The sequence below is a fragment of the Microtus ochrogaster genome, chromosome 19 (assembly GCF_000317375.1).
Source record: "Microtus ochrogaster isolate Prairie Vole_2 chromosome 19, MicOch1.0, whole genome shotgun sequence".
Classification (NCBI taxonomy): domain Eukaryota; kingdom Metazoa; phylum Chordata; class Mammalia; order Rodentia; family Cricetidae; genus Microtus; species Microtus ochrogaster.
This window is the reverse complement of record NC_022021.1, coordinates 48350572-48365945: the sequence shown is the minus strand read 5'-3', so window position 1 is coordinate 48365945 and position 15374 is coordinate 48350572. Positions and strand designations below refer to the sequence as shown.

Below are 15374 nucleotides of genomic sequence, written 5' to 3'. Positions count from 1 at the left end.
GCGGGACCGTGCCGAGGCGGCGGCGGCGGCAGCGGCGGGAGGCGGCGAGGGGCTGCAGCGGTCCCGGGACTGGCTCTATGAGTCCTACTACTGCATGAGCCAGCAGCACCCGCTCATCGTCTTCCTGCTGCTCATCGTCATGGGCGCCTGCCTCGCCCTGCTAGCCGTCTTCTTCGCGCTCGGGCTGGTGAGTGGCCTCCCTGTGGCTCCGCGGGGACCTCGTTGGTGACCGTGTCCCTCCCCGGGCTGCTGTTCATCCGCGGCGTCCTGCCGGAGGCCGGCGTGGCTCGGGCGAGGGCTGTGGGCAGAGGAAAAGTTTCCTTGGAAGGCTTTGCCCAAAATAAAGTTGCTAGGGCGTGCTCCAGGTGAATGGGGCAGGGCGCGTGGGTTCAGCATCTCCGCTCCCGGTGGCCAACTCTGCGCGTTCTCCGGGCGCCGCTGCCCGCAGCAGAGGCGGTCCTCGGTCCTCAGGCTTTCTTGGCGCGCCTGCTGCCTCCCATCCCGGTCCGTGGAAAGGCCCCTGCTCTCTTTGAGTTGGGTCTGGGCATTATTTAACTCTTAAAATAAGCTGCCTTAGGAAAGCGGTTCACGGCAGCGAAAATGAAAACCAGATAATGTCCTTTTTTGCTTTTGAGTCTGCCCGTACTTAGCCCTGCAGAGAGAAAGTGATGGAGTGTTGAACAGATGCCCATGGTTCATTACCAGAGACTACAAGTGAGCTAAAATTTGGAGGGTCCCTAGCTCCTTTTTCCTTTCCAGAGAAAGGCACAACTGGCTCATGCTTCCCTGAAGATGGTTAAAGCGTCTTTTCATCACGGGGGGGGGGCGGGGGGGGGGCTGATGTCAATTTTTTTTTTCCTGGTTCATAATTTTCAGTCAGGAATCTTGGGCTGACTCTTTTGGGCCCTGAGAAGAAATCTGTCGATGGAGGTAACTTCCTCTTACCGCTTCTCTTCAGTGTGGTTCAAACTTTTCCCCCTGCCCATGATTTGTGTGTGCAGATTGTGTAGGAGGCCTGGATAGCCCCGCGAGTTGTGTGGTCAGTGGTTGATCAGGGGCCGTCTCCACTGAACGCTATTTCCCGAGCTCAGGGTGCAAGTCCGTGCCTGTGTTCATCAGTCTCCCTGAGCAAGACTAGCAGATTCAGCTCATGCTGCCTCAAGGGCACAGAAACTCTGTTAGGTCTTTGGCAATTTGTTTTAGACACCCTGAGCCATATGGTGTTCACATTATGAGTCGAGAGAAAAGTTTCCATCGTGGCTCAATCTTTTCAGTGCCCCCCACCCACCTGTGTGGGACCTGTTTTCTGATTAAGTTCAGTGAGGTAAAGAGAGAAAAATCCAACGTGGCAGGTCATGACGTCACTGGTCCTCTCCTGCAGCAGGCAAGGCAGGGAGCCCCTTTGATCCTGGCAGCCTAGGTGTGCGGGGAGGGTAGCCCCCAGCCCTGCCAGGTAACGGGAATTTGTTTCTTGTCGCTACTTACAAGACCAAAAAGAATTTAAGAGAGATTTGGGGGTGGGGCGGGCGGGCTCGCTGGCCCAGAGTCTCTAAAGACCTCCCTCATTCTCAGGCTGCTGCTGGCTGCAGGAAAACGCCACAGTTGTCCTTCGGAAACCTGTGTGGAAACCTGTGTGTTCTTCCTCCGTGTTTCTGTTTGTGGATCTCCTGAACCTGTAATTCAAATCCTCCTGGCTGGTTCCTTCCTAAGTGGGGAGGAGCAGGTGATAGCCTATTTATAGTGCCGTTAGTCTAGGGAAACATGTGTGAAGTTCTTGTTCCCCAGGCACACGACTTTGTTTTCCATGCTAGAATGGTCCAACTTAACCCTCCTTGAATTAGGTGCTTTTGAATGGGCCTGTGAGAAATTCACGGGGGAAAGACTCGAGGCTTGCTTCTCCTAGTGGCCTTTCGAGAGTTCTTTCTATAATCTATTTTGCTTCATTTAAATGTTGGAATGCTGTCTTTTTAAAAAGTCTTTGAAACTTCCCTAGACATATATGATGTATTTAATTATATCTGACCCCCTTACACTCACACCTCTTCTGAGTTTATCTCCCTCCCTCCTTCAAATCATTTTAAGAAATAATCCTGAGTTCTTAATGCTGCCCATATGTGCATGTCTGTGGGGTTACCCACCAGTGCAGGGAAGCCTGGCAGTGGCCACCCCTCAAAGAAAAGCAACTCTGCTTCTTGTAGTAGCCATCAGCTGCCAGTAGCCCCTCAGCTAGAGGCAGGATCTCATGCCGTCTTAAAGGGCATTGTTACTTTTCCTTAATATGCCAATGGTGTCTACGCTTGTCTTCATTCATTTAAAACATTTTAATCAGAGTGGGTGTTTTCCAGATCTTGGTTGTGACCCAGGCCAAGGTCCACATATGACATGAAATGGATTCTGTTTCCCAGTGTCCCTGGCTGGCTTCAGGCCTACTATATAATTTTTAGTGTAAACTGCAGGCATGTTCCAGGGAGAATGCCTGGATCTGGTCCCAAGTTTACCTTCAGGTGGGGACTCTGTCTCGGGATTCACTGAAGGGAGAAATGCCCAAGAGATGTGGGCACTGTCCTTCAAGACCACGTCAGAGGAGGACAGACTCTGAGAAACCCAACTTCACAAAGACATTTCTACTTTGCTTTTAGAGAAATCGTAGCCAGCATCTCCACTTTCAAAAAGGAAATTACCCATCCAGATAATCAAAGGCAGTTAAGGTAGGGTTGAGTTGGAGCCACGCTTCCAGAGGTAGAGATGCGTTCTTGTCTCAGATTGAGCAGACCATGACCTCCCAATCCCACCTTGGGGATGGGATTGCCATTGCAGCTTTAGGTCTGCCGCTCTCTGCCTTGGCACACTCTTTGGAATAGCTGAAACAGTGAATCAGATCTAGATTTAACTGCCTGAAATCTTGGATAGTTTCCTTCATTTCTGTACATCTGCCTGGTTTTGATTTCCGTTAGTCCTTCGTAAGTTCTTACAGTAACAAATGGGTGGGAGCGTTCTTAAACACAGCTCCTGTCTCCTAGTCTATGTGGGTCACCCAATCATAACAGGAGAACCCGAAGTGCATGGACAGCTTTTTGCTCTTTGCCTTTGCCTTAATGTACATTGGTTTTGAATTTCCGTTCAGAAGGCTAAAGAGGGACTAGGGATGTACTCAGTGGGTCGCGCCATATAGAATCATCGTGGTGTTACCTTTCTGGAATCCAGCACAGTAGACAGAAGGAAGAGTATCAGGAAATGCAAGGTCGTTCTCACTCCTTTGTGAGTTCCGGTCTAGTCTGGGCTACAAGAAACCTTGTATCGAGGTATGAATGGAAATAAATAAGAAGGGGAAAGTGGCAACCCATGCCTTGGTTCAGTTTTATCCTAATTGATACTGTTAACATTTTATGTCACTTAATTTTCATCTAAGCTCAGTCTAGGATTCTGCCACACTGACCACAGTGTTAAACAGACCTTTGCTGCATTTTCATTAGCTTGGAAAAACAAATGCTAGCTTGAAACTTAACAGCCTTATATAATTGATTGTTTTGTATCTAAAAGGCTAAAACAAGACTGATGTCACAGTTGCTAGTAAGTATCCCAAGATGGGATAGTTTGTAGTTCCACTTTCTATTGATACGGTAAACACTTTTTCTTTGCTCGCTCTGGAAAGTTTCAATAAAAAGCTGATTTATGATTTTTTTTTTTCGGCATTGGTTTGCTGAGTGCCTACCAAGTGCCTCATGGATGGTTGTCAGGGCGACCCTGAAACAGAAAGCTTAGAACTAATGAGAGCAAACTAAGTTGTAAAGATTATCATGTCACTTTGAGCTTTAGAGTTGGCTCTCATTACTGAATGTATGAAAACTTCCTTTCAGAACAAAATCTTCTCATTTATTATGTCTGAGATCTGCCAGCTTTCCTCAAAAAATTTCCTTCATTGTTAGAAAAGATTGACATAGATTTTGCTTGTCAAAGTACCAGGTGCCTCTGGCCGTGTTTATTTTGATTAAAATTTATGATTAGGAGTAGTCAATATTTGAATGGAAAAGTTATAGTCCCATAAATTGAAAGCAGTCAGATATTTTAATAAAGCAGGTTTTGTAGCATGTCCTGAAGTAAGAACATGTACATTTATTAACTATACGTATGTAGCATGTGCAGCTGAGCATATGGCCCACCGACCTTATTGCGCTGTGGTGAGCTAGCTTTGAGAAGCAGTAAACCCTAAGTTTTTCCCACTTCAGGAAAATTTATCAGACAGGGTCTTTCATCTGCCTGCAGCAAAGCATGTCCGTCTTTCAGAACGAACAGGCACAAGCATCTGTGTGGGGAACACGTCTTGATGGGTCCATTCGTTCAGCACCTGCCGCAGGTGGGAGGCTCACTCACTTATGAGAAGGGCTGGAGTCTGGGAGGACAGACGGAAATGCCCCACCTCTCTAAAGAACAGGAGTTTCAGTGTGTGCTTTTTGTAGTTCCAGAATTCTAGAAGCATGGAACGGAGCATTTCTCGTAAGCACCAGAGCAAAGGTGACTAAGGAGCCATCTTTTCAGGCGTTTCTAGGCACCAATGCGATGATTCCTTTGCAGGTGTTGGTAATTTGCAGCCAGCCAGTCACTAAGTCATTTCAGTTACATTTTACCCGTGGCCAAAGAAAAACTCTTAATTTTGTGCAGGAATGTGGTCGCAATATAAAGAACTATGCAGGCACAAATTGAAATTGGAAGCATCCCATGGATATTGCCTTCTGGATTTAAAGATGACAGTAGAGAACTACATTTGGCTGTACAACCTAACCATCTCAGTGCTTAAGAGGCAGGTGCAGGAGGACCAGAGTTCAAGGTCATGCTCAGATATGTTTTGAAGTTTGAAGCCAGCCTGAGCTACAAAAGTGCATGTTTGGGATATATGAGGGAAAGCATGACAGTCGTGTAAAATGGTTAAGAGCATCTCTCTGTCTTGGAATTTTGATTTCCTTTCTTTCTGTGTTCCGATGTCTGTGACCTGAGGTGGACTATTTACCACATTATGGTTCCCTTGTACGTCAGATGAAATTGGGCCTGCCTCAGAAGGAGATGATCCAAATGGCCAGCAGGCAGCTGGGGGATTGTTTGACAACACAAGATCCCCTGGAGATGCATTTTTGCTGTCCTGTTGACCAACTGGTAGTTGACTTGGGAGGACTTATTCAAAACAGGAGCAAACTGGTGCCCGAGGGCTAAATGAACTTCTAAGTCATTAGTGCAGAGATGGGGTTCAGATTCCAGAGCACTTGGCTTTCCCCAAGCGATGCTGTGGGAGAGCATTGCAGGTCTGGAATTTCCATCCCTGACTTTCATAGTTCCCTGGTAGACACCCCACCTGCTGTGAACAGTCTCAGACTTGACTCTGTAATGGCTGCATCTTCTTCCCCTCTTTCGGTGATGAGGGGTGACAGAGATGCTTCCTCCTAACTTACTCCTTGGGTTGGTGGCCTCAATTATTTTCAGTACACTAACTCCTCCTAGGATTTGCCCCATTGCGCCGAGAATCCACCCATGGCATTCCAGTTGTCTGAGGATGTCCTGGCATAGCGGACTGGACCGTGAGAGCCATTCCTTTGAGCTGTGGTTTCTTACTGGTATTTGGAAGCCATGGACTCTATTGAAAAATAACAACAGAGCTGAGATATTGTTCAGTTAACAGCGTCGGGTGGTGGTCTTCGTGACAGTCATATGTTTGACTTGTCACTGGTTTTGGCAGGTGTTCAGGCAGAATCTAGTAGAATCTTGGTCTATTAGAAAGATTGTTGGCATCGAGGCAGTCACTTAACTTGCCCTATTTCTTATCTTCCTGAGCACCTGCTGAGGCTGCCACTGTGTTGGCATCATCCCCAATGGTGCACTTCAAGTATCTCATGTCAACACACTGAACCCATCTCATCAGTTACTCTTTACTTCACTCTGGCTCCTCAACCAAAGATGCCTGTCTAACTCTCGTTCCCCCTTCTTCCTCTGTTGTGTGTTTGCATTCAAGTTCCTGGAGAATCCAGCCCTTGCCGAACACCTCACCTTTATTGATTTTTGCTTCTGATGATTGAAATGCTCGTGAATTGTACCAAGCAGTTTAACCCTCACATTGCCGGAGAAGCTCAGATAGGTCTATCTATCGGCAGTGTTTTCTCTCCACTCATTGTGAGCTCTATGGAGAAGGAAGTCACCGTCCTCTGTGTCTGACACAGCGCTGACCGGCAACAGCCTCCCCACGGCTGCGTTTCCTACCTGTGGCCACCGGTGGAAAGCAAAGCCTTGCTGGTCCACCTGTATTCGGTCCTCAGTGTCAGTAGATGACCCTTTCCAGTTAAACCGTCTGTTCGTTCCTCCATTACTTCTGTAAAGTAAAATGAATAAATCCCCTGAGCAGGTAGGACAAGACAAGACTTAAGTATGCCTAAAGCAAATGTGTCCTTGTCAGTATTGCTTCTATACCACAGGAGGAGCTCCTTGTCAAATGCTTGTGTTCGCGGACGTATTTCAGGATGAATACTGGAATTTTTAAATGCTGGATGTTGAAGAAGGACGCTAAAAAAGAAATCCCACACTAGCTCAGAATTGAGTTTAATAAAAAGTTATTTATTTGGGGGTAGACTCACAGATCACAATCCTCTGCTGGAACGGGGAACAGCAACCGAAACCCACAGACAGAAAAGAGACTGGATGCATGCTTTACATCAGCATAAATAGTATAAGGGACCATGCCCCAAAGGGTGGGTAATTTAAAGGCTGCTGGCGGGAGGAATTTGTAGAGTAGGATGTGAAAGGCCAGGGATATGCTTCCATTTATATGATAAATATACATATAGCTGATTTTTTAAGGAGGAAGTGTGGATACTTTAATGACAAGTCACATTTTGACAAAAGTTTAGCCTTCCCCAGCACAGAAATTCTTCTGAACTTGACATTCCTATCATCTTCTATACTTCTCAGTGCTTACCTTTGAGCAATTTTAAATAAAATTACCAAGAGTAATAAAGGAATGTTTACCCTGTGATAACACGGTATTAGACTAAGAAATATACAAACATACCTGGTTGGCAAATCCCAGGTGCACTTGGGAGAGAGAGAAGCATTAGTGAGTCACCTCGTGTGTTTGTTTCCTTTGACAAAATTAGTCTTGTGCTAAATCAATGCCCCCTTTGTGTAAGGGCACAACAAAAGCCCACAGAAGGTACGGGAGGCCAGGAGGAATAAGTGCCTTGGAGCGGCCTCGTTGACATGTTACAAAAATTCCTTTTTGTGCTTTTCTACCTCCCTACCCTTTTATTCCCCTAAGTTTTTCTTTGCTCCACTCTTTTCTTTCCAGACCCAGAATCTGGTGAGGATGGTGGACACAGGAACAAATTTCAGGAACCTAGAAAACCCACTATGAGATGACTGAGCAGCTAGGTCTCAGCGTTGCCCAGAACTCTAGGGTGACTGTGCTGAAGGAGAAGGAAGGTGCACGGGAGAGAAAGAAGAGACAGGATGCATACATGCATACATGCATGCACATATGCATGCACACAAACTTACACACACCCATCCATGCATGCACGTATGCATGCACACAAACTTACACACACGCATCCATGCATGCACGTATGCATGCACACAAACTTACACACACGCATCCATGCATGCACATATGCATGCACACAAACTTACACACACACATACATACATACAGAGAGAGAGAGAGAGAGAGAGAGAGAGAGAGAGAGAGAGAGAGAGATTGATCATAGTCTTGATCATTAGAGAGCCTTAAGACAAACTCTGTTTCAACCCAGTCAAAAAGCTAGTGATTAAAATCATTAGAGACATTGAGATATATGGAGTGAACACTGTCTTAGAGTTGAAACACGCAGGAATACAGACACAAAGATCCTTTGTTTGTTTGTTTTTTGTTGTTGTTGAGACAGGCTCTTACCATGCAGCTCTGGGTGTCCTAACAGTGTAGACCTGTAGACCAGGCTGGCTTTGAACTCACAGAGATCTGCCTGCTTCTGCCTCCCGAAGGCTCTTGTAGAGAAGTTAGTGGGCAAGCATGGATGAAGCTTTCTGTTTACACCCTTCACTGTCCTTCATTCCTGTCAGGGTTTGATGTCGCAGCTACAAGATCGGGCTCAAAGGCACCAGAGACCTGATTGCCATGTATGGCACATGTATGCTAATGTGTACAGTGTGTGTTTTAGTTTCCTGTGTTATTTCAAAAGAATAAGGTGCAGCATTTAAGATCCCAAGATAATAGTTTCCTATAAACATTTAAAATGAAAGAAAATTTTAGGCTGGTCTGTTAGTAGAACCATTAAGAGCTACGGAAACCACGAACTCACTGATGTGATCAGCTGAGTACCGATGGCATGGATGATGGGATGTGGACCTAGCTCAGACACAGGATGAGCCTCACGGTTAATCAGTCCCCATGATAGGCAGCAGTTAATTCAGACATAACCGCCGTGCACTTTGGAATTGGGAGTAGGTGCAGAGTGGGATTAATCATTCGATTAGCTTGATTAATCTTCCCTTCTCGAGCACAGTCCTCCTTGATTTACATCTGGATTACTGGCTTACTCATATGAAAATAAACAGCCACTAATCCAGGATGGGCTACATCTGCCCAGAGATTTATTTCTGTGTGTGTGCTCCATCTCATTCCCCGTCTCCCTCCAAGTGTAAGCGTCACGTGGAATTGTACTTGTCTTCTTTAAGCTTCCATTTTTGTCCACTTTATCACGCACACGTACGTACATACACATTGTGCATTTACAGCCAGTCCCTGGTCTAATGATTCTTCAATGTAAGACTTTTCAAATTAGGAATAGTGTGAAAACGATATCCGCTCAGTAGACACTGTGCCTGCATATTTGACTCAGCCAGTTCCTTACTTTAGAGCCGTGCAGCCCAGTCCTCTCTTGCAACAGTGGCAACAGTGCTGGGCAACAGTGGCAAGCCCCATTCTTTGTTAGACTATCAGGAAGAAAAGCCTCTGAGGCTCAGAACCTCGGTGCTGAGCTGAGCTGCTTACTAGCTTAGATATTCTGAATACGTTTTAAGCTTACCATATTTTCGTTTATGGCGGGGTTCTTGGGGGCATAACTGAAGCCGAGAAGCAGATCTACCTATGTGCACCGTAAGGTGCAGACCCATAGACACATTGTCCTTCTGGTAGCAAATCAACTTTTACTGGTGAACTCTAGTTTTTCTTCACATACCTCCCATGTGTTTACAATCCCACAGTTCTGGGTGTTCTGTTTGAGACCGTCCTGTACCGAGGGTTAAGCTTTCTTGTTTCACCATTGGTTTTCATGTCAACTTTGCCCAATTTAGAATTACCTGGGAAGACTATGTCCATGAAGGACGTCCAGTTCAGGCTGGCCTGTGGGCGTGTCTGTGTGTGGCTGTCTTGACCACTTTAACTGAGCATACCTAGTCCACTGTGGGCAGCATCATCCCCTGAGTTTGGGTCCTGGACTGTGCACTCTTAGAGAAGGGCGGAGAGTTAGTAAGAATTACGTGTGTGTCCACTGTCACTCTACAATTGAACGCTCGTGATCTGACCAGCTGTCTCACGGCTGTGATGGATGAGCTGCCATGTTGAGCCAAACAGACCCCTTCTCCTCTAAGTTGCTTTTGCCCAGGGTATTTTACCATAGCAATGGAAAGGAAGTGAGAACAACTGGTTAAAGTTTCTTGTAATTAATAAATTAATTTTGAGGCAGTAATCTTGGCCTCAAGATTACTATGTATTGAAATTAGACTAATCCCTCCCAAGTGTTGGGACTGTAAGTGTGTACCATCAAGGAAGGGAATTTTTGTGCCAGGTCTCATGACAAAACCACAGCAGAGGCAATGTGGAATTATTGGCAACTCTAATTGCTAACATAGCCGACCTACCCGAACCCTCATATTTAGTATGTTCCTTCAAAAAGATAGCAGCCGCCTCCCCAGGAAAATTCCACCCATTGACAGCATCAGATTCAGAATCCAGTGTATTCAGCAAAGGGCATTCATGTGCCCAAAGGAAGTGTGGGAAGTCATTCCCTGTGTCTGGTTTTACTTCTCTTGGTCTGAATGTCTGTAGGCTGAAAAATCATATTGTCGATTCTTTAGCAACGCTTCATATACAGAAAACAGCCACGTTAATACCACCCACCCACCACTGCACTGTGAGAACAATCCAACTGAAAGGGTTTACTAGTAATATACTCTGTAAAAAAAAAAAGTGATTTGTGTGTGTCTGTGTGTGTTGTCTGTATGTATGTCTGCATATCATGTGTGTTTGCCTGGCGCCTCCAGAGGCCAGAAGAAGGTGCTGGATTCCCTGGAATTCGAGTTACAGATTGTTGTGAGCCACCGTGTGTGGTGGGAATTGAACCCAGTTCCGAGGGAAGAGTAACCAATGCTCTTCACCTGAGCCATCTTCCCAGCCCCCCGGGCTCACCCTTTCAGTTGTACCTTAACCCTGACCCACCCTTACTCGGTCATCTTCAGCCAAAGATTGTGTGACAGACAACATTTTGTGGTCGTGGGCATCTCAGATTGCATGGTAACGCTGTCACGCCCAGTGGCTGTTGGTTTACTTCCCTAGCAACTGCTTCTCAAAAGGAGAATAATTTTTTTTATCAGGTTTTAACAATTACCCAGGAGCCACCGTTAGAGACAAAGAAAGAGCTCCCAATGAGATGAATGTAAAGATCAGCACCAGCCATTGGGAAACACTATCCACCCACAGGTACTCCAGCTAAAAATATTTGGTGAGGATTCATGGATACATTTTCGCCTCCCAGATTCCTCTTCGGCTTAGCTCTAACAAAGAACCATAGAATTCCAGAGATTCTGGGAAGTGTGATTCCCTGCAACACCAAACCCATACCGTAACAAACCACCCCAGCTTTAGGGCTTCTCTGTCATCCTCCCTGGCGCTGTCACTGCTTGCCATGCCGCTGATAGACCACTTCCATAGTCTTTCAATTCAGTTTAGGGTTTTTTTCTTCAATCAAAGGGTATTTCATTGTTGACCTGCACACGTGAGGTGAGCTTTAATGTGCTTCATATGTGCTTTTGCATGCGTTTCTAATTTGCATCCTACTGTGATCAAAGAACATGGGTCTATAGGAATACTTCACAGTTTTTATATTTTCAGCAAGTTGCCTGATGCATCATGACTCTGTGTGCTTGTGATTGGATCCAGGGCATTGCACCAGCGAGGCCCGTGCTCTACCATTGACCAGCTCCCTGCGCAGTGTGGAGTTGCTCTGAACGTCCACGAGCACTGGAAAAGAATGCTGTCCTCCCTTGATCTTTTAATTAAGTCAAGCTCCCCTCTTAAGTTTGCTGCTTATGTCGCTTGCTGGATTTTGCTTTCGTCTTGTTTGCTTGCTCCGTTGGTAGCTTGAGGGAGGTCCTTGAGCCTTCTGTTCTGAGGAGACTCATTTACTTTTATCTTTAGTCCATTTTTTGCCTTATACTCTTTGAGGGTCATTAGCTTTATATATATTTAAGATGGTCACAATTACATATTCATTTTGTATTCTGAGTTAAAATATAACTATAGATAGGAGCAGAAGTTTTTTTTTTTTTCCTATTACATACGCACACGCCAACAGGTGTCTCCAGACTCGCGCCTCTATCAGACGGAGAGCCTAACTAGGCGCAGGTTCTCGCCCTCACTCGGGTGCTGCCGCGTTGTGCTGAACACCCAGAGCCACGGAGTCTGCAGCAGGGTGCGGCGATGAAGGTGACTGGGCCGCTCAGCCGCTTACATTGCAGGAGACAATGCAAATGCATTTCTGCTGTGAGGATGGCTTCAAAGCACTTCAGGGAGTATTTTTAATAGAGCAGTATTGCTATACATTAGGGCGTCTGTTGCCATCTCGGTGCAAAAGCAGCACTTTTTACAGGAAGGAAAAAGACAGTGCACCTGGAAGACAAATGATGGGAGCGGATAAACTGCTGCTCTGCAGCGTGGCCTCGGAGAGACACAATGAATAAAAGTGACGGGTGTTTAATAGTCCTAGCAATTAGAACCCGTACCCGATTGCTAGAAAATGCATCAGAAATGAAGGACAGAATTTTCAGAGAGAGTGATAGGAGCCCATTATTATTATAGATAATACCTTCATGGAAAGTTTCCTTTGTGGGAGACATTTTAGTACACCCCATTTTCTGTATGTTAAATCCCCCCTCTCTTTACCTTTTAGAGGGTATTTTAGTACTGCTAAAGGCATTTAATTTAGTACATTTTATTTCATTTGGGGTGTGTGGTAACTTTTACGCTAAAGGAGGAGAGGTAGTGAAATATAAAAATAATTTAGGTAGACAATGCTCTGATGTTTTCATTTCTGCATTAGAAGCGACTGGTTCTCTTCTGTTGCAGAGTTTAGAATCTCATCTTGCATAGAACATAGCCACGGGGGCAACTCCATGGCTTCCTTGTCATCCATTGGGAATGGTGTGGGCAAAGGGAGCCGTGCAATTTCAGTCTGAGGGAATTCCTTGACTTCATTTACTTAACCTTAAGAAAAATGCATGATGCACTGGGCGAGACCCGGGGAAGAATACAGTTTCTAAGCTTTTACATACTCTAGTGAATGCTCCTCTCTGTCTTCCTGGACACAGTATAAAGGGTTCTATTTTGTGGAGAAGTCTCCTTCAAACCTCACTCGGAGCTGGTGTTAGTCAGCAGATGCAGAAGTGGACGGCTGTCCTCTTCCTGTTTTTCAGTGGGTCCAGGCTTGGCCAAGAGTCATGTCCCCAGCTCCATGAGCAGCAGCTGACTACCCAGTACTGCTGACCGTGTGGGGCCTCAACTCCCTACCAGGCAGGCCTCTCTGTGCAAAGGTGTGGCTGTCTGCTAGTGTGCACAATGTTCCTGGTAGTCCAGCTAGTGAGCAAAAGTATACTCCGCCACCAGCATCCCACCGTGGCTCAGGGGCCCGTCTCCGTAAAAAATGAAGTGTGCACTGAGTGATACTCATTAGCTCTGAAGACACACACACACACACATTTTACACCTCTGAATGGAACATCTGTATAATTCTCCCCCACCCAAGACTCAAGGATCATGGCGGAAGGAAGGGGACAAGAGCCATAGGCAGTAGATGATCACAAAGAAATGCTATTTTTTTCTGGACACAGTAGAGTGATTGCGCACACAAATTAACAGCCGTGCCAGCACGCGTGTGGCCTGCCTGGGCGCAGATCAGGTAAGTTCTAGCACGAAGAGGAGAGGTGAGCACCAAATCCTAACCTGAGCTAATGAGCTATTTGGCAGTTGATGGCTTCTGGGAGAGGAAGAGTCAGTTTTGTTTAAGGGTGTGGTCCCTGGTGGGTTGACCTCCCTCCAGTGAAGGCCACATATCCAGTAGTACGTGTCCAGAATAAACTGTACATGATGGAGCAAAAAAAAATGGATGCAGAGTTGGGTGTTGAAAGAAAGGGGGTGGTACTGGCGAGAATTGGGGTGGGGCTGAACATGAACAATGTGCACTGTACAGAAGTCTCAAAGAACTAGGAAAAATGAGAAAACTGCCTTCTTTATAATTTTAAAAGACATTAAAACATCGTGTGGAGCGCTAACGGATTGTGCAACCCAGCTACTTGGCCACCGAAAGCAAGTTACATCTAGTGTTCAGACCCTGAAAACAAGCAATAAAAAGCGAGAGAATATAGAGACTTAATGCTTACGTTTTATGCAGTAGCATAGTATTATAGCCAAGTAGGGTGGCAGAAGACTCCCCAGGAGTGGTTGGGAAAGCTCCTGCGGACCCCTATTCTGGCCTGAAGGGGTACTGCTCTGTCATCAGTTTCCACAGCTCCTGGTCTTCATCTTCCAGCTCTGCACGTGCGAGTCAGTGAGGTGAATACTGCCCCTTCACTGCATTCGGGAAAGAAACGGAAGCTAGTTCTGGAAAAATAGCCTTCGGGCTGTTGTGTGGTTAGTTGTTCTTCACCAGTTCAGTTAAGTCTGTTGTGAGAGGGTTGAGATAAAGTTAGTTTTCATGGTCCCATGTGTGAAGCTGTCATATCCCAGGAGGGTACCTTCAGGTCCTGAGCATGTTAGTGTTTAATATCCGAGGGCCTGGCTCTCATAGCCCACAGGTTGTTCATCGCCCTTTGCAGGGACTGTCATGGTGTCTGAGAGTAATAAAAGCAGTAACTTTGACTTGATTGTGGGCGGAGAGATGATTGTGGGCCAGAGGGTAAGATCATCTCACGGTTTAGCTAGTTTTTGTCAGTTCTTGAAACACTGGTTCTTCTGGCCTGTCCAAAGACACACCTTTTAACTTCCGCAAGAGGGCTGAGCCCCCATGGCGCATACCTGCAGTGGATCCTTGGGCTGGACTCCTGATCTCCTGCTCTCTACATGAAATGGAGGTGGGAAGCTGCTGACGGGACAGCAAGGCTGTGTGCCCCACATCACCTTAGGCATCCTCAGGCCGCAGAAGACCTCACTTTACTGTTCCTTTTGTGTTTTTAAAACTTCACCGGACTCCTTACGGCCCTGGCCATGTGGAGAGTTTTGACTGAACCTCCATTTCATGTGTTTGTATTTGTAGACCCTTGGGTGAGGGTTAAAGACATTTATATTCTGTCCCCTTAGTGAGTGTTACTCATAGCAGGACTCCAGTGCAAGGTGGCCAATCTTAATCCTTTCAGGTATAATTGAAGGAAACATGATGTCTATGGTACAGTACTGATCTTGTATACAAATGACAGAGAGAGAGAGAGAGAGAGAGAGAGAGAGAGAGAGAGAGAGAGAGAGAGAGAGAGAGAGAGAGAGAGAGAGAGAGAGAGAGAGAGGGAAACCAAGTGGTGGTGGCGCATGCCTTTAATCCCAGCACTCACCCAGGGAGGCAGAGGCGGGCAGATCTCTGTGAGTTTGACACCAGCCTGGTCTACAGAGTGACAACCAGAGCTACACAGAGAAAGCCTGTTTTGAAAAAAAAAAAGTAGAGGAAAGAAATGGAAACAAAATAAGTACTGGTATATAAACATGAATTTGGAAAGTGGTACCGGGTAGAAGCTAATAATAGATAAACGGTAATAGGTGAATGGGCACTTCCTTTCCCCCTAGTGGGACCGAGAGGGGGAGGCAGTCGCGGCAGCTGTGGGCACTCTCTTACGTTCTCCCCGTCCACAGACTTCTATATTTAACACTCTCTGTTCCTTCATTAGTAACCTGTGATCCCTTTAGGGCAATAATTGGCATGAATTAAAATAAAAGCTAATCGTTGTAGACATGGAAGTAGTCCAAATGTGTTTCATTTTAAAAAAAAAATAAAACATTTCAAATCCATTTGGTGGCTTAATTTCCTGAGCCCATGGTATTTATGATCCTCTAATTCAGGCAGTGAAGCTGATGGCCTTAATTT

General features: G+C 46.0%; 1 protein-coding gene across 1 annotated transcript in view; it reads left to right on the top strand.

Annotated features, from left to right (window-relative positions):
- Adcy2 (adenylate cyclase 2) overlaps positions 1-15374 on the top strand; it is a 337098-nt gene that overhangs the window by 970 nt on the left and 320754 nt on the right. The window contains exon 2 of the mRNA XM_005356692.2: positions 1-187. Within this exon, the coding sequence (XP_005356749.2) occupies positions 1-187 (187 nt within the window). The remainder of the gene's footprint in view (positions 188-15374) is intronic.